Consider the following 21,357-nt stretch of genomic DNA (forward strand, 5'->3'; position numbering starts at 1 on the left):
CACCCTGGCTATATTGAAAGCCACACCATTTTTTCACAGCTTGGCTGTTTTGTGTGGATATATGATATGCACTGCTACACTTTCAGTAATGCTCTACCATGTCCAAATAACAATAATAGATATAATAACAAAGTATAACTAAACTGTAGTATGCAATATACTAAACTGTAGTATGCAATACTTCTTTACACATTGGACAACAAACTGTAGAGTGCATGCTCTCTGCTGATACATAAACTTTCAGGTTGCATAATCCACAATAGACATGTAAAGCCGAAAAAGATCCACAAGTTATGTTGCATTTCTTACAGTGGTTGCGCTTAACTTCATTAACAATTTGACAGACTGCACACTGCCAATATTCAACAGTTACTGAGTCTTTGTTATAACATGGAGCAGCCACTGGTGGTTTATTTGCTTGCAATACCTCTTTACACATTGGACAATCAACTTCAGAGTTCATCCTCTCTTCTGATACATAAACTTTCAGGTTGCATAATCCACAATAGACATGTAAAGCCGAAAAATATCCACAAGTCATGCAGCATTTCTTACAGTTGTTGCGCTTAACTTCATTAACAATTTCACAGACAGCACACTGCCAATATTCAACAAATGCTGAGTCTTTGTTATAACATGGAGCAGCCACTGGCAGTTTATTTGCTAGTCTAGTAGCAGTTCTTGCATATGGATGGATGGCATTAATAGTATCATAATCATGACACTTTGGTTTGGTAATCTCGTCTTCCACTTGAACTTTGGCTTCTTTTTTTCGAAGTAAATGTTCTTTTAATCTTATATTCTTTTGGAGCCCACTCAAGTCCAATTTTCCATGCTTTGGTATGGTAGTAGTTGTGGATTCACTAACAGTATTGGCAGTTGACACAGGTTCCCTAGTTGTTTGGGTGGCATTTGTACTCCTTGATGTAGAACCCAGAGGCATTCTGTAATCTCCACTTTCAGCAAGGGTATCAGATGCAAAGTTTGTTTTCTGGTTGTGTAGTACCTGAAGTGATAATTATATAAACACAGTTTGTAGCCTCAAATACAAGTATCTGTACAATTTGGGATCTTAGAAATAAAAAGTAAAGAAACAAGGGAGCTACAGATATACTACATTCCTACTTAATTTTGTCATGGCTAGACTGAAGTAAGAATTAAATATCCACTAGTATATCTGCAGCTCTTTACTTTTTATTAGATCCCTAGTCAAATTCTTGTACTTGTTTAACTAGTTATAGGAACGACCCTATATTTTAACAAGTTTTTTATACTAATATGTGAATAGCCTACAATGAAATGGACCCAAATTGATATCTCATAATTTTTTTAATTTTATAATTGAATGTATTTGCATGAGAGGGTGTGCCCTATATATTAGTACTGAATTTCTGGTTACACTACTGCTACTAACTTAAGAAATTACTACACTTATATAAACATCCTAATTGTTTTTTTCCTTGCACTTGTTTGCCTACTTTCTTGTACCATAATTATGACTGGTGAACCAGTGCTGCATACTGCATCAAAAAAAAAGGATGGTTATCATAAAATTGTGGTCTAGAACATGTGCTTCAACCATCAATTACCGAAAAGTGATGTAACTATTACACTTTATTTTCAGCTATGCTCAGCCTGTTACACAGTGTTACAAATGAAGAAGAATCTCTACAATCATCCTAGTCACTAAAGAAAATATGGACCATTATTATTATTGTTGTTTATGGATATACAAAACAGGATAAACTATGTAAAAAGTTTAGGAACTAGGCTTTTGTCCATATCCATATCCTAACCTGCGTTCCCAGTAAAAGTCTAATTGTTGTTTGAATAGAGAAATATTTGATGCTGACACCAAATATTCAGGAAATGAATTCCAACATTCAGGAAGTGAATTACAAGTGAATTCCAACAATTAATGACTCGTTGAGAAAAAAAATATGATGAAGTGTTGATCTTGATTGTTGTTTTTTTTAATTTTTATAGAGCTTCATGGAGTGTCCTCTAGTGAGCTTTGGTTCAACACAAATAACTGTGACCATTCAATGTTGTAATATTCTTTCAAAATCTTATATATTATGCTTCTATAAGGTCCCCTCGTTGACGTTGGCAATACAGTGAGTAAAGTCCTAACTTTCGCAGTCTAGTTGTGTATGGAAGTCTTCCGATTCCTTTGACAAACTTCGTAGCTCTTATTTGCACTTTTTCAAGCAAATCTATGTCCTTAGCCAGGTAAGGGCACCACAGCTGAACACAGTATTCTAAATGTGGCCTCACATATGTTGTGTACAAAAACACAAACAGATCCTTAGACATGCTTGCAAAAGTTCTCCTTATCATATTACCAAGAATTCTATTAGCATTTGAGACAGCTTTCTGACAGTGAAGGCTAGATTCCATCTTAATTGTTAGTAGTCCATACACCAAGATCTTTCTCATAAGATACGTCATGTAAATCCCAGGTGCAGCAGTATCAGATACATGATAATTAGAGTGCAGCATTTTGCCAATGTGCATAACCTTGCATTTATCAAAATTCAAATTTAGGAGCAATGGCCTAGACCAGTCCTGCAAGTTATCCAAATCTTGTTGAAGTTTAGCAATATTGTAAATAGTCTCAATAATTTAGTATAACTAGATATCATCAGCTAAAATTTCCCCATCACATTATATAGCTTCTACTATATCATTAACATAAACACTGCTAGTTACTTCTAGCCATTCTGAATTCTCGCCATTCATGACTACCCTTTGTAAACGATTACTGAGAAAAGCTGTGAATTACATCAAAAGTTTGCCACCAAATCCATAATCTGCTAGTTTTCTAACAAGCCTGCAGTGAGGCACTGAGTCAAAAGCTTTCAGCCTGTAATCTAAGCAAATGACATCAATTGCATCACCATTGTCTACTGCATGGGTCCAGTTCTCATATGTCTCTAACCGATTTCTAAACATGACTTCTTCTTTGTCACAAAGCCATGTTGGTATTGAGTTACTATGATATTGCCTGTTAAATAATGCATTATCATGGAACGTATTAAGGATTCCAGGATTTTTACTATCTGTGATGTCAAACTAATTGGTCTATAATTGTTTGCGCTAGTTTTGGAACCTTTCTTAGAAATAAAATAGGAGTATAATGTTTGCTTTTTTACATTCGTTAGGAAGTGTGCCACTATAAACAACAGGAAAAGTGGTTTTGCAACAGTTCTTCAATAGTCGAGGGTGCAAATTATCAGGACCGGGAGGCTTATTTGGGTTCAGCGACCCCAATATGTCATATACATCAGAGTCAGTTATAACAGTATCATCTAACACAGAGTGAACTTTGATTGGAAAATTCGATATAATAGAAATATCTTCAACTGTAAACACTAACTTAAAGTATGTATTTAAAACCTCAATATGTACAGTTTCTTTATCATTAACTGTCAAAGTTCCATCATTCTTTTCCAGCTTACACGATCATCAGCACAGAGAAGCTGTAAGATGCTACCACAAATTGACACCTTGTACCATCAGTGAAAGACATTGCTTCTGCCTGACAGGTACCTTTTGGCATATATACAGCAGTATGTACAATGTACACATCATGGACTTTCCTTTGTGTCCCATTTCTTCTAACACTCAAGCCCATAGCCTTAGCTGTTATTAAGTTATGTTATGGCATTGGTATGTTAGTTAGTGGAAATATTCACAGAATAAAATTTCGTAGCAATTTATTGGAAGCCTTTCAGGTCGCATTGATTACACCTAACCAATACTGCCAAGGTGCCATGAAGGCTGGTCAATATGTTTTGTGCAAACCACCATGATTCTACAGCACTAGTACTATTGGACAGTCAGTATGCAATCATACTGATTTCTTGGATTCAAACTTCATTGCAACAATCAAAGACTATCCACTTTTTCCGTACCCAACACTCATGATTCCTTGGGAAATCATGTAGACAGTATTTTAATAGGAAACAGTACTTTAATAGGAAGGCCTCACCTAGCACCTTAGCATAGAGTACTTTTATGGCTCAATAATCATGATGCATGGTCTTCCCTCCATCTGACTTACTCATATTTATGGTGGTAAATAAAAAAAAGTTTTAGTTATGGCAAGATGACAGCCAGGAATATTATCTATTTACTTCATGTACCATGACATATGTACAAGGCTTGTGAGGTTTGGATCAAGTGAGAGCTACTGACAATGGGGCCTAAGAGCTAGCTGTTAGACTCTGGCTCCAGTGTAGTTAGTACAGATCATTAGAATATGAAGTGCATAATCCTTTATTAGTGACCTTCTATAACACTATAAGTACATCACAGGAAAGAATTGTTCCAGATTATATTTTCACAAAATATATACCTCATCATAAACCATGGTAGTGGCTTATAATAGAGATCACCCATGCCTTTTGCCAAAATCTTAATAACAGAGCACTCACCAAAAAACACCTTAGAAAGCACCTCCAATCTCAAAATACTTCAGAAGTTACCATATAAGTGGCAAGTCAAAAATTAGCATTTTAAAAACAAAACATTTGTTGTCGATCATCATTTTAATTCTACTAAGCAGTTCATATGCATGTTTTGTATTAGAGTGTGCACAATCTACATTTGGTCCTGTAATTAGTTTATTCTGTGTTTGGGATTTCTTTCATCCATGTATGATGGTAGGCTCCAACTTTTGGAGAAATACCATGTTTAGAACAATGCAGCATGAAAATGCCAAGGTTACTAGTACCTGTAGTGTCATTTTCTAAGCCGTACTTTCCTATTTCAGCACACTGCTCAGCAACTGAATGCTTAAACCAGAACTCAATTTATTTTAATTTAATTTCACAGTATGCTTACATTCATCAAATTAATGTCACCACCAAATTTTCCATGTATATGGTAATTTATAAGAAAGGTACAGTAGCAAATATGAAGTCAAAAGGAACCAACAAGATTAAAAACTGTGAAATACACCACTTTGCTCATGTTGTTAAGCACATCCCTGATTTCATGAAAGTTTTCATAAAATGCTTGTGTGTACCTATATTAGACTATAAACCATTAAATGGCAAAAGTAGCCAACATGTGAATTTAAAGCTAAACAAAGCCTGTACTAAACTTCTGCACAGGTAAGCTTTGCTTTGAGGTGATTTCTTAACTTTCTATTTGGTGGTCTGAAATATGGATGTAGCAACTCTTCTACAGACTTTGTGAGCAGGTCTTGTAGACTACCAGGACAAGTGGGATGGTATACATTTAGCAGAAAGGCGGAAATGATGGAATTGGCGGAAACAGCAGAATCATCATTATTACAGATTATGGACAGTCTTAGAACACCCACTTCCAGTTAGCTACTCACTGTTATATATACAAGTACACGAAAAAATTAAGAATTTTCAACTAGAGTAGGGACCATAGCACATTGATAAAAAGTACAGAAACAAGTTGGAGTAGTCCATGATATTAAATCACAGTAAAACAATAAGAAGTGTTATATCCCTACTGTGCTCAAGGAAATGCACAGTAGGGATATAACACTTCTTGTTGTTTTACTGTGATTTAATATCATGGACTACTCCAACTTGTTTCAGTACTTTTTATCATTGTGCTATGGTCCCTACTCTAGTTGAAAATTCTTATTTTTTGTGTACTTGTTTGTTAACTTTTTTTGTAAATAATTTTGTTATGACTGGTGAACCCATACATACCGCATCTGAAATGGCGCCACGCGCCCCAGCTATATCAATTATTGTCTGAAAAGTGAAGTATCTATTAGGCCACTCCAAATAAATTCTCTGTTTTCTGTCCTGGACTTAGGCATATTTGCATGCGGGTGGGCGGTCCATTTCCATTACTTCATTATAGCTTTTCAAGCCATCATTTGCCTGGCACAGCCAAAAGACTGCATAAAAGCTTGTTCCTTCCTTTGCAAGTTGCAAAAATAACAAACGTGAAGTTTATGCTGACTTGTTAGCACTGCTGACACGTAACTGAGCTGACACTGTTTCAAGATAGCTTTTACTGAGCCTATCAGTATGCAAGAATAACCGGAAAATAATGGAAGAATACGGAATAATGGAATATTTAGAGCTGGTAGTAACCAGATGCGGGTGGTGGACGGGAAACAGAGAATTTATTTGGAGTGGCCTTACGCTTCGTTGTCAGCTATAACTCGTTACACAGCAATATGAATCAAGAACTTTTCCGGAAGAACCTCTACAATCTACACATACCAAAAGAAATGGTGCCGTGCCCCAATTTTATTAATTATCGTCTGAAAAGTGAAGTATCCATTACGCTTCGCTGTCGGCTATGTTCAACCCGTTACACAGCAATACGAATTAAGAACTGCTTGAAAAGCGCCTTTGCAATCAAAATAGCCAATATGATAAATACGGACGATTTCCGTTTTGAAGGGAAGCCATCATGTGCTCGTGCCAAATCGACACCTTTCCCTGTCAGCAAAGCGATGAATGGGACACAAAGGAGGACACTAGTAAGTCCATGAAGAATGCATTGTACGTACTGCGGTATGCCAAAAGGCACCTGTCGGGCCGAAGCGACGTCGAACAGTGAAAAAATCAAGCCCGTAGCTTTAGCCGTTATCGAGTTACGCTTGTCTGAAGGCATCAGTCAGTTACTTACTTACTCAGTCAGTAGAAAATTCCGTCGAATAAAAAAAAATTTAAAATTTCGTAGCAACTTGTTGAAAGCATTTCGGGTCGATCTGAAGGCTTGTTTAGGCTTAGTTTTACCTCACCAATACTGCCTCATCGTCGTCAGGGAAAATTGAGGCTGGTTTTTGGGTGATTTTATTTTGTGGGCCACGCCTACTGCTATGTGGTCCCTACTATACAGTTACTATCGTACTGTATGATAAATACAGCTACGTAGAACTCACCACACTTAAAGCTCATGGTCTTTGTAGCACCAATTTTCTGTCTTCTTGCGATTTACCGGCCCTGTGGTAATCAATTCTTAGACAGTAGTCTTATCTCTTAAAGATCAGGCTTCACAGGCTCTCCAAGCCTATACAATTAATACTAATCTTATGTGATTGATTACCACGTTTTGAATTTCAGAACAACAATTGGTGTTGAATGGTCAGGCTTAGTCTCGAGTGGCCATACTCTATTTTCTCAGGGTGGCGTTAACAGATTTTCAATTATAAGTACCCCCTTGAAGGCACTTCTAGTAACATGTGCTTCAAAATACAGGGTATGAGGGTTGAGATATGACTACACTCTAAGAGTGTCACAGATTATGTTAAACTGCAAGAAGACAGAAAATCGATACTACAAAGACCATGAGCTTCAATTGTGCTGAGTTCTATGTAGCTGTATTTATATATGTAACAGTGAGTAGCTAACTGGAAGTGGGTGTTCTAAGGCTGTCCATAATCTGTAAACGATGATTCTGCTGTTTCCGTCAATTCCACCGTTTCCACCAATTCTGCTGTTTCCGCTAAATATACCATCCGGAATAGCATGCCTTCATATACAAGCAAACATAAAGACCACCCTTAATTAAGGCTTTTAATTGTCCAAAGAATGCATATAAGAAATACCATCATAAAGTATGGTAGTACCGTATATTAGAGATCATGAAGGTTTGGGTATTTTGGTCAAAAATAACCAGCCTCACAATACCTTCATGGTGCCTTGGCAGTATTGGTTAAGTACAACCAAGCCCAAAAGTGCAGCCTGGCAAAAAGTTGCTACAAATTAATTTTGTAAAACAAAACAACTATTTTGTGGAATTTTCTACTACTGTCTGACTGACTAACTAATGCCTTCAAACAAACGTAACTCAATAATGACTAAGGATATGGGCTTACTGTTTGACATCGCTTCAGCCTGACAAATACCTTTGGCATACCACAGTTTGTACAATGCATGAATCATGGACTTATCTTTGTGTCCCATTTCGTTTTGCTGACAGCCCAAGGTGTCGATTTGTGATAGTATGATGTTTGAAATAGACATCATCCATATTTCCCATGCTTACTGGATTGATTGCAGAGGCACTTCTACTGTTTTTCACTTGTAACGCTGTATAACAATCTGAACATAAATTGATAGTTGGGGAGCATGTTCAGACTAAAACATTAACTCAGGTGCCATTTTTTTTCTTACATGTAAAAGGAAAAAATAGGATAAGTCACATTAGGGATCAAAGAGAAAGTTGTGAAACAAGTGAATAACTAAAAACGTGGTGAAACAAGCCGGGAAGGTTGTCTATACCTGCAGATATACTAGTGAACGTTAAATCCGTAAACTTCAGTCTATAACCAAAACTGGATAATGTCCACTAGTACATCTGCAGGTATAAGCAACCTTCCTTGTTTTAGCTATTTCCTCGTCTCATTACATTTTCTTGATCCCTAATCCAGTTTAAAATTCCTTCTACTGTTTGTTTACCACTGTATGGTAGTACTGTACATTAGGGTATGGGTTTTTCATTCATACTATGGCAAGCCGTTTATTTCAAAAATACGTCCTCATGACTTGACCTTAATAAATTACACTGTAAATGTCAACCTTATGTTAATTGGCTTGTTGAACCTCACCTTATGCTTGTTGAACCTTACATTGTGAGAACTGAACCTGACATTAATGTGTCAACCATACTTTGCAATATCAAACAGTATGGTAGTACTTTTTAAGTAGGGTTTGCATCAAAAGTGTAGCATGCCACCAAAAATACCACCCTTAAAAACCAGCTTAGAAACTTCTTACGCAACGAAAATCACCTTTATGGAATAATATTAGTCCATCCAACATCAAATGTAGCGTTAAAAACAAGAAAACACTTACTGGCGGCCAGATATAGAATTTTTTTTAAATCATCAAAACTCGAAATTTCGTCTCACTCACTCACTCACTCACTCACTCACTCACTCACTCACTCACTCACTCACTCACTCACTCACTCACTCACTCACTCACTCACTCACTCACTCACTCACACTCACTCACTCACTCACTCACCACAGTCGCAAGCCTAGAGCCCAAATGAAGCAGTGCATGGTCACCATTTTACGCCACAACAACAAACTCACCGGTGGGATGTGCCTTTTGGGGTTCCGACGAGTGTGCGCCCTGTCTTTTCTTTTATCTTCAATCAGGCTGCTTGTCTTCTTATTCATCCAACGAAACCATACCGAGGCGTTAATTTTCCATATCAACACTTTCTTTAAGCAGCATAATGGACGCCACAAAATTATTTAAGGGACTTAGACTACGCTACTGTACGGCCCCCGACTGTACGGAGGTACCAGTACTCCATGATAGGTAACAAGGTCACGCCCATTCTTTATTCTACGTATTATCGATCTATCGATCGAGACCATGCCCCCTTTTACGCTAGCTGTTGTGACCACACACCCTCAAGTTGGTAAGCTGATTCGAGATACTCTAGTCTAATCGATCGAAACCATGATGACCCCACCCCTTTTTGGGACAAGCACATCTTTGCAGGCTGACTAGAGATACTCTAATACAGCAGTCACCCTAATAAAACAGTCACATGTTTATAGCTAGCTGTATGCTAACAAAAAAAACTAAGCAAACTAGTATATCAAAAATTATAAATTTAAAAATTAAGTAGGGTTTCAAGCTATAAAAAGTAGTGAAACAAGAGATGAACAATGGTAGCTATTACAGCATAGCTCAGTGTTAAATCCCTACTTTGGCATGATATAACAATTATTGTGTGTTCAATGCCAAAGTAGGGATTTCCCACTGAGCTATGTTGTAATAGCTACCATTGTTCATCTCTTGTTTCACTATTTTTTATAGCTTGAAACCCTACTTAATTTTTAAATTTATAATTTTTAATATACTATTACTTTTAACCTTACATTCACTAACTGAAGCTTGGGTTGATCTTACGTTGTAATTCTGGGTTTACAACTTTAGTTATCTTATGTCCTGATTGTTTATTGTATGAATTATAATCTAGCCTTGAAGCAGGCCAGTTTCTTTCATGAGTCACACCTACTTATCTGGAATTTGTACTGCATGTTGTTGACCCTAACATAGCTGATGCAGCTTTAGTTATTATACAAAAAGGCCAAATTATTATGGATGCATGATGAGGTGGAGGTTCAACCAGAAACTCTTGATCCCGGTTGCAAGTGTATAAACTGTGGTATGGAAGTGATTACCCCTTGTAGCTGGTTAATCAAAAAAGCAGTTTGTGGCCCTCGCCATATTAAAGCATGCTCTATAGACCTAGACAGCCATGCTGATACTGGCTATTCACACTTGCTGCCATTCAAAAGTATCTAAAATGCCTCTAATACACTTTTCATCAACTTTACAGACCTTTATTCACACTCTCAGCATGGCTGTGCGACCTTGGCGCATCTTTTGCTCACTAAAAAACTCTCAGTGTTTATATTTCAAACTCTCTATACTAACTCACTGCTTCTTTGCCATTGTAAAAAACACTTAGACACTCAAAATAAGCATCTTCGAGGATTAAAAACTATCAGTAATGTCAATAATTAGCTACCTCAGTCCTCGGCTGTGCCTTGGAAATTATTGACATTACCTCAGGTTTTTACATTCTTGAAGACACCTATTACAAGTGTCTAACTATTACTTAGAAGTAGAAAAAGCTCTATAAAAGCACCAATATTTAATTTTTTAACAAAACTCTCTGTTTGCTATTAAACCACAGCTAAATGCTAATTAAATATTCGCTTTCTGTGCCCTGTCTTCAGCATTTATCTCACCCTTCTTGTCATGGTCTTGGCATTAACTTTTTTATATTGACTAGTCTACACTTTACCACAGTCATAGATCTATCTATAGTTTATGCCTGCATGACACTTCCTTGAACATTTTTGTGCATGTTTGTAAGAAAGGTGTCACCAAAATTTAACCTTTACCTGTGCTTTGTGACAAATAGTAACTGGATAATCCCCTTTCCTGGACAGCTACAGTGTTAAACGATTGAACAGATGAGCCCAATATTCACAAGCTAGCACATTATACTTTTTAAAGTTATATGTAGGTGTTTGTAATCAGACTAGATCATTGGCCCTCAGTATCATGCAGTTCTAACTAGCTAGCCAGCTATCAGATTAGTTTTTTAACATTGCAATTATGTATATATGCAGTACAAATTACTGATCAAGAGCTACTGTAACCAGTGACAGTCTCATGAGTAACTACTCGTGTAGTTCAGTTGTGAGCCTAAAGTAAATTGTCATATAGAATTACATACAAAGGACCATGTACATTTCATTTGTAAAAATTGTTAGCAGGCTAAGTGTACCCATGGGATAGTGGTACAGATGCAAGTTTTCATGGTAAACAACTGTAGAGGATCTTTAACATAAAATGTGGTTGACAATTCTATTGGAATGTACCACTGACTGCTCTAATATAGTATACCAATCTTGTACAACCATAGATTGTTTAGGGAGGGCACAGCAACACAGATCTGCCACTGTAATAATGTATATACTCATGCTGATTTTGTGTTTGCCAACAAATTAGCAACAACACACTGGCCTGGGCTTTACTTACCACTAATAATTTCAGTAGGGGTTTACTAAAACCCCTGGCCCCTCAACATGATCCTGGATCAGTGAGAATAAAAGGGTGTGTCCGTGTGTGTGTGTGTAGTGTGTGTAGTATGTGTGTGTGTGTGTGTGTGTGTGTGTGTGTGTGTGTGTGTGTGTGTGTGTGTGTGTGTGTGTGTGTGTGTGTGTGTGTGTGTGTATGTAGTGTGTGTGTGTTGTGTGTGTGTATGTGTGTGTGTGTGTGTGCATGCATGTGTGTGTAGTCAGGGGCGTACCCAGGATTTTTTGAAAGGGGTTCGGAGTTAACTTATGAAGTGGAAGGCCTGGGTGCTTCCTCTAGACCATGTTTGAATGAAAATGAAGCATACACAAAATGTTCCCTTAGTCAGTAACAGTAAAAGGTGCTGTTTGTGCATCTAACTAGCTAAAACCTACACACTGCTGTTTATGCTGAACAGTCCTTCGCCATTTCACTCGCGCCATTTTAACCATGCATCACGTGCACAATTGATCACATGATGTAATAGATACAATTCATCATTAACTATTGTGATGTGACCCTCAAGAGTATAGTAGAGAGGAGCGCCAGTGAGCAAGCAGCTACCGCAGAGCTCCAGGGCTGTAAGATTTGGTGTGATTTTTAAGTTTACAAAATTCTGCCTCTGAAAGGGGGTTCGTCCGAACCATCTGAACCCCCCTGCCTACGCCCTTGGTAGTGTGTGTGTGTGTGCGTGTGTGTAATTTGTGTGTGTGTGTGTGCGTTCTGTGTGTGTGTGTGTGTGTGTGTGTGTGTGTGTGTGTGTGTGTGTGTGTGTGTGTGTGTGTGCGGGTGCTTTTGGGTAGTTTCTGTGGTAGGTCTGGAGCACACCACTTAGCAAAGTTAATTGGCAGCACTGTTGTGCCCGTAGCAGAGAGACGGATGCAGTTCTATATGACCTTCCTTGTTTCATTGCTTTTTTATGATTCCTACTCAACTGCATGTAAGCTTACTAATTTTTCTTGCACTTGTTAGTTTTAGTTTTTTGCAGCAATATAATTCATTAGTGTTGCATACCACATCAAAGGAAAGAACGGTGATAGGTACATTTATCACGCAACTGAATGTTGCGCTCCAATTATCAATAACTGAAATGCAAAGTCACTTCATTTTCAGCCATGTTCCAATGTTACAAATGAATACCAGTACGAGAAGCACCTCTGCAATCAATCTGGTCACTTATGGAATTACAGTTGAACATGCCCTCAACTATCAATTGCAAAGCAAAAGCAGCCATTTTGCTTCTGTTTCAGCTATGTTCCACCATTATACAGATTCACAAACAAAGAACAGTATGAAAAGTGTGGAAAATAAGCACTGAAGCCATGCTGTGAGTTACTGCCAATCAATACCTACGCAGTAGTGGAGAAAGAAATGAGACACAAGGAGGACAAAGGTAGGTCCATGATGCATGTACTAAAGTCACGTCTTATGCTGAAGTGACATTGAACAGTGAAGAAATCAGGCCTGCATATAGCTTTACCCATATGTTTAGCCAGAGGCATCAGTCAGTCAATCAGTCAGTCAATCAGTCAGTCAATTACCAGAAAATTAAGTTAAATTTAAAATTTCTTGTTGGAAGGATTTGGGGTCACTCTGAAGGCATGGCTTGGTTATGCCTAACCAATACTGCCAAGCTGTTATGACGGGAAAATGAGGCTGGTGTTGGGCAAGACAACCCAAACTTCCATGATCCTACTATACAGTACTATACTGCACATGGTGATGAAGTAGCTACACTTTAATTCACACACCTAAAATACTTGTATGTTATAACAATTTCTGGTACTGCTTAAATCATTGCATTACCCAGCCAAGTGTTCAAAGATTGGCCAAAGTAGGTACAATTATAAACATATATACTAGTGTAAACAATGGTACTCAGTTTGTGATATGGTAGAACATCTTAAGTCATGCAGTCATTGTGGCCTTACTGGAGTCCTAATACTGTATTTTTTGTTTTGTTTCATGAGATGGCATGCTTCGTACAACTTACTGCATGTTAAATAGAGTCATAAGACAACAACTGGCATCTGAAAATTAAAGTATTTTGATGGAGCAAAAAGGATAGTGCACAATTTAACATGGTGCATGATTACAATCCCTATGCTATGCTTAGTAACACATAGCCAGGGGTGCTTGGATGGTTCAAACAAACCCCCTTTTCAAAGGCAGAATTTTTTAAAATTACAAATCATACCAAACTTATAGCCTTGGAACTCTCCAGTAGCTACTTTCACACTTGTGTGGCCCTTGAGGGTCGCATCGCACTACAGGGTGTACATAGGTTCTAATACCGTATAGCTGGTTATTTTCAAACCAGAGATTTTCATAGGAACAGTAAAATCTGAATTTCGAAGTTTTAATTTCAAAGAATGCATACCTCGAAGTACAGGTGGATTTCAAGCAAATAGAAATTCGTGCACAAATTACAAAAATACATAGAGTTGATGCGCGCTCGCCTTACTGATGGAATTGAGCTCCACTTTTGCACACTGGAAAGAAGACTGAGTTATAGTGGAGTAGTTACAGTAGTTAGCAGCCACTGGTGAGGCAATCGGCTCGATCAGGGTACAGAGCAGACGGCATGGATTCCCAACAATGGCCATTCTGGATAGTTTACAAGCTGTTGATTCAGTAATGATACTGTTCAACTTAAACTTGTAAAGAATATGCGAGTGAATACGCTTGCTCGACCATGTGAAAACACATTATTAGTTTACTTGTGGGAATTTATTTTCAAAGAACAACAGTACAGTGGAACCCCTCTTAACGGACACCCCTGAATGGCGAACAGCTTCTTTATAACGGACAATTAATAAAGTCCCAAATGCAACTTCCAATACCTGTGTGTATTAATACCCCCTCAATAGCGGACACCTCTCTATTCCGTAAACTGGACACTGCACGATTTCTAGACATGGCAAGCACTACAGTACAACACCCCGCTAATCGTGGACACAAGTAACAAAGGTTCATTGCCAGTTACAACAAAATGTGAGACAAAGTGCTGAAGTTACGAGAAGCCATATGAATGCATATACAAGTACTGTTGTTAATGTTCTTACCCAGGTCTTCTTAAAATAGTAGCTGGTACACTTTAAGAATACAGGATAAACTACATAATCTGCATAGCCAACCATCTTGATAACTAATCAAAATACAGAGTAATCTGGCCAAGTCTTTATGGAGCATGTATAAAATTTTTGTGGTGCCTAATTTTCTGTATAGTGTAGTAGAGCACAAACTGCTGAATAGTTGATGTATAAATATAGGGCTGAAACGATCATGGTTTTGTATTTGAGTGCTCTCTAGAGTTAACAATCAAGTGGTCACGAATACTGGCTATACTTGTAGTCATATCCATGTGACATTTTTTACTGATTTCAATCAGTTTACAGCTTTTTCGATTAACAATGATCTACACACTATTAAAGTACTAATGTTTGTGTTCCTGACAAGAAATTATGGCAATCAAACCTATAGCTTCATCATGTCACTACCTAATGGCAAGTGCATCATGTGAGCTGGGTCATGTGATCTTAACGAGTACTTGACTACCAATTTTACTATCTGAGTACCAAAGTACTCGAGTATTTGCAGTATTTGTTTCAGCCCTATATAGGATTTACATTAGGAATGTTCTATATTTTCAGCATATGGTAGGCACATGATGTCTTAAATATATTGGAGTATAATATTCAAGACGTTTGAAGTTACTTCATCAATTGTTGACTATATATTCAACAGGAGGACCAAGAATAATATTTATACTTGGAAGGTTTAGCTATCTGAGGTACTCATGTGCGAGGGGACCACTGTGCTAGAAGATTAAAGTTTGCAATCAACACGTTGTCTGGAAATGGAAGTATTGACAATAGGTTTATAGTGTCTTTAGCTGTACAAACAGCAGTGTGTAGGTTTTAGCTAGTTAGATGCACAAACAGCACCTTTTTTAGTCTTACTGCTTAAGGGCACATTTTGGTGTATGCATTGTTTTTGCTTAAAATGGTCCATGGGGAAGCACCTAGAGCTCCCCCATTTCAAATCCAAACCTTTTCCCTGGCTACTCCCCTGCAGTTTCCCACCAACCTATTAGTTACTAATTTGTGACCGAATTTTGGAAAGTCACCCATATGGGTGCATTTGACACTTAAAATATTTAATGACCAAATAACAAGCTTTATAGTCCAAACCTACTTGTTAATGATTGTAAGCCATTCTCAATACCTTGAATTACTAGAAAATTCTAGAAATATTTTTATAATTCTGCTCTGCTCATAACAGTAACCCACTAAACATGAAAAATCTAATTATTTCATGCGCGCCCATATGGGTGATTTTCCAAAATTCGGTCACATTTACAGAAACATACCATTTTTGAGCTTTCGATGATACCTTTTGATTTTAGTTGCTCTTGCTTTTCAGTGATGTTTTCTAACATTTCTTTGATCTTCTCCTGCATTTTACTATGTGTTTTTTCTTGGATTTCCTTCATTTTGTCATATAATTGTAGGTTTTGCTCTTGCATTCCCTTGTCCATTTCTTGGACTTCTTTTAGTGTTTTAAGCACAATTTTGTCTTTCTGTTGAAGCTCTACGTACTTTTCTTGTAATTGCTTGTTTTCGTCTTGTAATATTTTAATCCTCTGCTGCATGCTTTTGTCCTTTGTCTCCATTTCTATGTCCTTTGCTAGTATTTTCTTTATGTTTTGTTGGATTTCTCTGTCTTTTTCTTGTAATTTATTGTCTTTTTCTATTATGGCCGTCTCCATCTGTGCTAAAGTACTTGCTAACTTGTCAATTTGTTTTCTTTCATTTTGAACAGCATTAAACAGTTCGACAGTATTAGCTGTTTCAATAGAAACATTTGTATTAGCCGAAGCCTTAAGATCCTTCAGCTGAATACAAATAGCTGGTATTTGTGGACGCTGTCTAGGTACATTGTTCAGACAACATTGAATCAACTTTTTTAATGATGAATCAGTAAATGAATGAAAGTAGTTCTCTCGTCTTTGTACTTCTGTAAGAGCAGTCATGCTATCCTCTGGTAACAGATCTTTTGGCTCAGGCCACTGATGGGACATGACATGACAGGCAATGCAACCTAGAGAGAAAACATCTACTGGTTTGCCATATTTTGGTCTACGTAAAAGTGCCTCAGGAGGCATAAAATCAGAAGTGCCAGGTGCCTGTGTTTGTGTCTTCATTTTATTGTGTTCTATAACTTTAGCCACTCCAAGATCAGCAATTTTAGCAACAAAATGTATTGTTAAAAGAACATTATTGGAGGAGAGGTCTCTGTGGACAATATCCTGACCATGAAGGAACTCCAGTCCTTGAGCAATATCAACCAGGATAGATAACTTTATGTGGACTGGCACTTTGTCCTTTTCGTATTTTTCCAGCATACCTTTTATGCTGCACTCCATCATTTCCATTACAAGCCATGGTAGTTTAGCCTCAGGAGTAGGATAGTGAATACCCAACACCTGCACCACATTAGGATGGTGTATTCGACTAGCATTGGCACATTCAGTGAGAAATGATTGTTTGGTAGTTTCATATTCTGTACGGGTAACGCCCTCCACTAAAATGGGGTGCACTTCTTTAGCAGCACACAACGTTCCATGTACATATACTTCAATCACCCGTCCATATGCTCCTTTACCGATCACTTTACCAGTACTAGTGACTTCTTTTAACCGAATCAGTAGAGTCGAATCGGTCTGTATTGGGGATGCCATTTTTCTTGCGCATGCGTATAAAATTGATTGACTGCGTTTGCAGCAAGTATGGATACTGCTGACTCCCCGCTAAACTCTATTGCATGCCACAACACACAGGCCTGGCCGTGCACCAAGCAAGAGTTTAATGACTGTTTGAAAATAATTATTTACATAACACCATCATAGCTAACTATGAAACATCATAGATACTGGAAACACTATCCAACACATTAATAACTGCCATGTGGTCAGTGATTTGTAGACCTGTGTGATGCTACAGCAGGGTCTGTAACAATAAAGTATCGGTTTAGCCTAAATTTTGGAGACAGCCGACCCCAAATCTGCCCCCAAGGGAAAAAACCTCCACTGAACAAAAACCACATGGGTAAAAAAGAACAGTTGGAGGAAAAAAACCATACATGATGCATGCAGCTGTAGCACCACATGTGCATCACTCTCGAACACAAACTGCAATAACAATTACCACAAGCAAGAGTAAGCACATGGATGAATACATATATAATAGTCCAGAGTCCAGTCCAATTGAGTAGGCTCATATTCTAGCTAATGTCTGTAAAGGGAAAAAAAATTAACTGAAGTCAACACCACACATCACATCCATTACACACTAACATCCCCTCAATAAAAATGAAGCAACAGTAGTTTGGTAAATGGCCTAGAATTGCCCTAGCAACCAATCATTCATTTAAATACCCCCAATTATCCCATCACGCATGCGCAATAACGTACCGCGGAGAGCGTATTTTCTGTCTAATATTGCATAACCGACAGAAAATACCACTCCCCGCTAAACTCTATTGCATGCCACAACACACACAGACACTTGGGTTGGCCTGGCCGTGCACCAAGCACCGGCACTTACTGTGTATATAGACACACTCTAGAGGTACAAAGAGTGGGACTCAGTATATATAAGGCTCAGATGCCTAATCTTTGTGTAACTTCTAAGAGAGATAAGTCTTTAACATAGCCATCCTTGGCGCTATCTGGGGACCAACGACCATGCCTCTTGAATAATCTGTCTGGTATTCCAGCTTGAGCTGCAGTAGTACCTCCTGACCTAAGGCTGAAAATCTGACTTAGACAACCCAAGAGATTCCAACCTGTCCAACAACAGCTCTTGTATACGAGTGTGTGACAATTGGCCAGATGGACGCAGCTGCTCATCCCCTTTTGCCAGCAGACGGAACAATATTCCAGAGGAGTTTGACAAACCACCCATGTCCATATATCGCTTAAGCATTGCAACTGGGCAAGTAACTTTAGCACTGCAAGCCACATACACCCGGATATAGACACACTCTATATACCAACGGATTGCTGGAAGGTAACGGTAACCCTGCCATTTGATGAATCCAGGCAATAGCATATGTAGCTTCCTCCACAGCTGCTCGGGACTGCTTAGAATCTCCCAAGTGTTGAAGATACAATGCCAGGTGAACTGGCTTTACTGGAAACACGTTGATAGTGCTAAGGGACTGGGCCCATTTCCTCCAGCGGTACATGTACTTCTTAGTTGTAGAAGGAGCCTTACTGTTGAGAACTGTAGTAAACAAGCTCTTGGCCAAGCACTTAAGATGGGGATCTTCCATGCACAATAACTCTTGCCATACTGTCTGGCCTTGTACCACTGCAAAATACACATGATTTTAATGCAATAAATATTCAAAAAGCCCATCACAATAACAGGCAGTCAACTGCTTAGCATGGAAGCATCTCAGCACACTGACCTACAGTGGCTGACACAACACAGACCAATAGAAGCATCTCAGCACACTGACTGACAGTGGCTGGCTCAACACACAACATAGACCAACGCTTACCACAGAAGCATCTCACCACACTGACTGACAGTGGCTGCCTCAACACACAACATAGACCAATGTTTGCCACAGAAGCATCTCAGCACACTGACCGACAGTGGCTGGCACAACACAAACCAATGCTTAACACAGAAGCATCTCAGCATACTGACTGACAGTGACTGGCTCAACACACAACATAGACCAATGCTTACCACAGAAGCATCTCAGCACACTGACCAACAGTGGCTGGCTCAACACACAACATAGACTAATGCTTGCCACAGAAGCATCTCAGCACACTGACCGACAGTGACTGGCTCAACACACAACATAGACCAATGCTTACCATAGAAGCATCTCAGCACACTGACCGACAGTGGCTGGCACAACACAAACCAATGCTTAACACAGAAGCATCTCAGCATACTGACTGACAGTGACTGGCTCAACACACAACATAGACCAATGCTTACCACAGAAGCATCTCAGCACACTGACCAACAGTGGCTGGCTCAACACACAACATAGACCAATGCTTGCCACAGAAGCATCTCAGCACACTGACCGACAGTGACTGGCTCAACACACAACATAGACCAATGCTTACCATAGAAGCATCTCAGCACACTGACCGACAGTGGCTGGAACAACACAAACCAATGCTTAACACAAAAGCATCTCAGCACACTGACCGACAGTAGCTGGCACACAGCACTTGCCTTAAACATGTGTAAATATACCAACTGTTGGTGTAGCAGAAGGGTGCTCATTACATTAATTCTATTATACTACCTGCCTGGGATTGGCTTAATGAACAGAGCACATTCTCAATCATATGCAACTTGCATAAAAATATTTGTTTTTAATTTAATTTATTTATTTTTAATTTTTATATTTTTATTAGCTATTATAATTCAATGAATATGACACATGGTTTTCAGAGGGTCACCAACAGGCATGTTAAAATCCAATAACAAGCCAAGAATACGAGTGGTCGGCCTTGAACCAGAAAAGAACCCCGAGGTACACCTACCAGGCAAAAACAAATGGTCAAATAGGGGCAGGCCATACCAATCCCTGACAAAAGAAGCAAGATGACTACCATCTGGACAAATTAGAAGCCAAATGGGGCTGATGGCCAATGAGGTAGTACAATGATACCCCTGCACTTACAGTTCTGAGCATGCCTTAGCAAACGTGGACAATAAGAAAAAAAGCGGTCTGGGCACAAGACTAGTCTAGTAGCAGCTCTTGCAGATGGAGAGAACTCATCAGTACTGGCATAATCATGACACTTTGGTTTGGTGTTCTTGTTTTCCACTTGAGCTTTTTTCTTTTGATCTAAATTTAATGTTCTTTTAAGGTAACCATATCCATTTTCTTGTCTTCCACTTGAGCTTTAGCTTCTTTCTTTTGATTTAATTGGTCTGTATCTTGGTCTTGCTTCGGAGCTCGCTCAAGTGTAATTTTCCATATCTTGGTGCATGTGGTAGCAGTTGTGGACTTGCCAACAGTATTGGCAGTTAACATAGGTTTTCCAGCTGTTCGAGTAGCATTTGATGTAGAATTCAGAGGTGTTTTGTAATCTCCACTTTCAGTTGTGTTTGTTTTCTGGTTTTGTAGTACCTGAAATGATAAACAGACTATAATACCAGTTTGTGTCCTCATATAAAAGTATCCCTCAAGTATCTCTGCTTGACTACAATGAGTAGAATAACACAAAAATATTAGGTAAATTGATAGTTTATATATATACAAGTGTAGCATTTCTTAAGCTAGTACCAGTAGCACAGCCAGACATTCAGTATCAATAGGGCACACCCTCTCACTAACTCATTCCATGCAAACACATTCATTTAAAAATTCATGAGATACTGATTCGAGTTTAGTTTATCTCAATGTGGGCTATTCACACATAATTAAAAGCTTACATCATAGAGTATATTAGGAATTTTAAGTTCAGTTAGGGATCTTAGAAATAAAAGTAAAGAGGTTGCCTGCACCTGCAGATATTTAATTCCTATAAGTTCAGTCTAGCCATGACAGAAGTAGGAATGTAGTATATCTGCAGGTGTAGGCAGTTTACCTTGTATCTTGATGCACTTAATTTGTTTACTTTTAAAGTAAAATAATTATTATTGGTAAAAACCACATATACTGCATCAAAAGAAAGATGGTTATCATAAATTAATTGTGTCTGAACACATACTCCAACCATCAATTACTGGTAAGTGAAGTG

General features: G+C 38.4%; 1 protein-coding gene across 1 annotated transcript; it reads right to left on the minus strand.

Annotated features, from left to right (window-relative positions):
- Positions 1-106: 106 nt before the first annotated feature.
- LOC136263728 (probable serine/threonine-protein kinase kinX) lies at positions 107-17,312 on the minus strand. Its single transcript, XM_066058360.1, has 2 exons — positions 15,940-17,312; positions 107-1,006 (listed from the first exon to the last, which is right to left on the minus strand). Exons 1-2 carry the CDS (start codon positions 17,308-17,310, stop codon positions 161-163), a joined length of 2,217 nt encoding a protein of 738 aa, XP_065914432.1. The 5' UTR covers positions 17,311-17,312; the 3' UTR covers positions 107-160.
- Positions 17,313-21,357: the final 4,045 nt, after the last annotated feature.

This window comes from Dysidea avara, chromosome 8, assembly GCF_963678975.1.
Source record: "Dysidea avara chromosome 8, odDysAvar1.4, whole genome shotgun sequence".
In the NCBI taxonomy this organism is placed as follows: domain Eukaryota; kingdom Metazoa; phylum Porifera; class Demospongiae; order Dictyoceratida; family Dysideidae; genus Dysidea; species Dysidea avara.

Coding starts and splice junctions, on each gene's coding strand:
- LOC136263728 (XM_066058360.1), bottom strand. CDS start 17,310: ATGGCATCCCCAATACAGACCGATTCGACTCTACTGATTCGGTTAAAA. Junction 1,007..15,939: donor TCATCGAAAGCTCAAAAATG/GTATGTTTCTGT, acceptor TTATCACTTCAG/GTACTACACAACCAGAAAAC.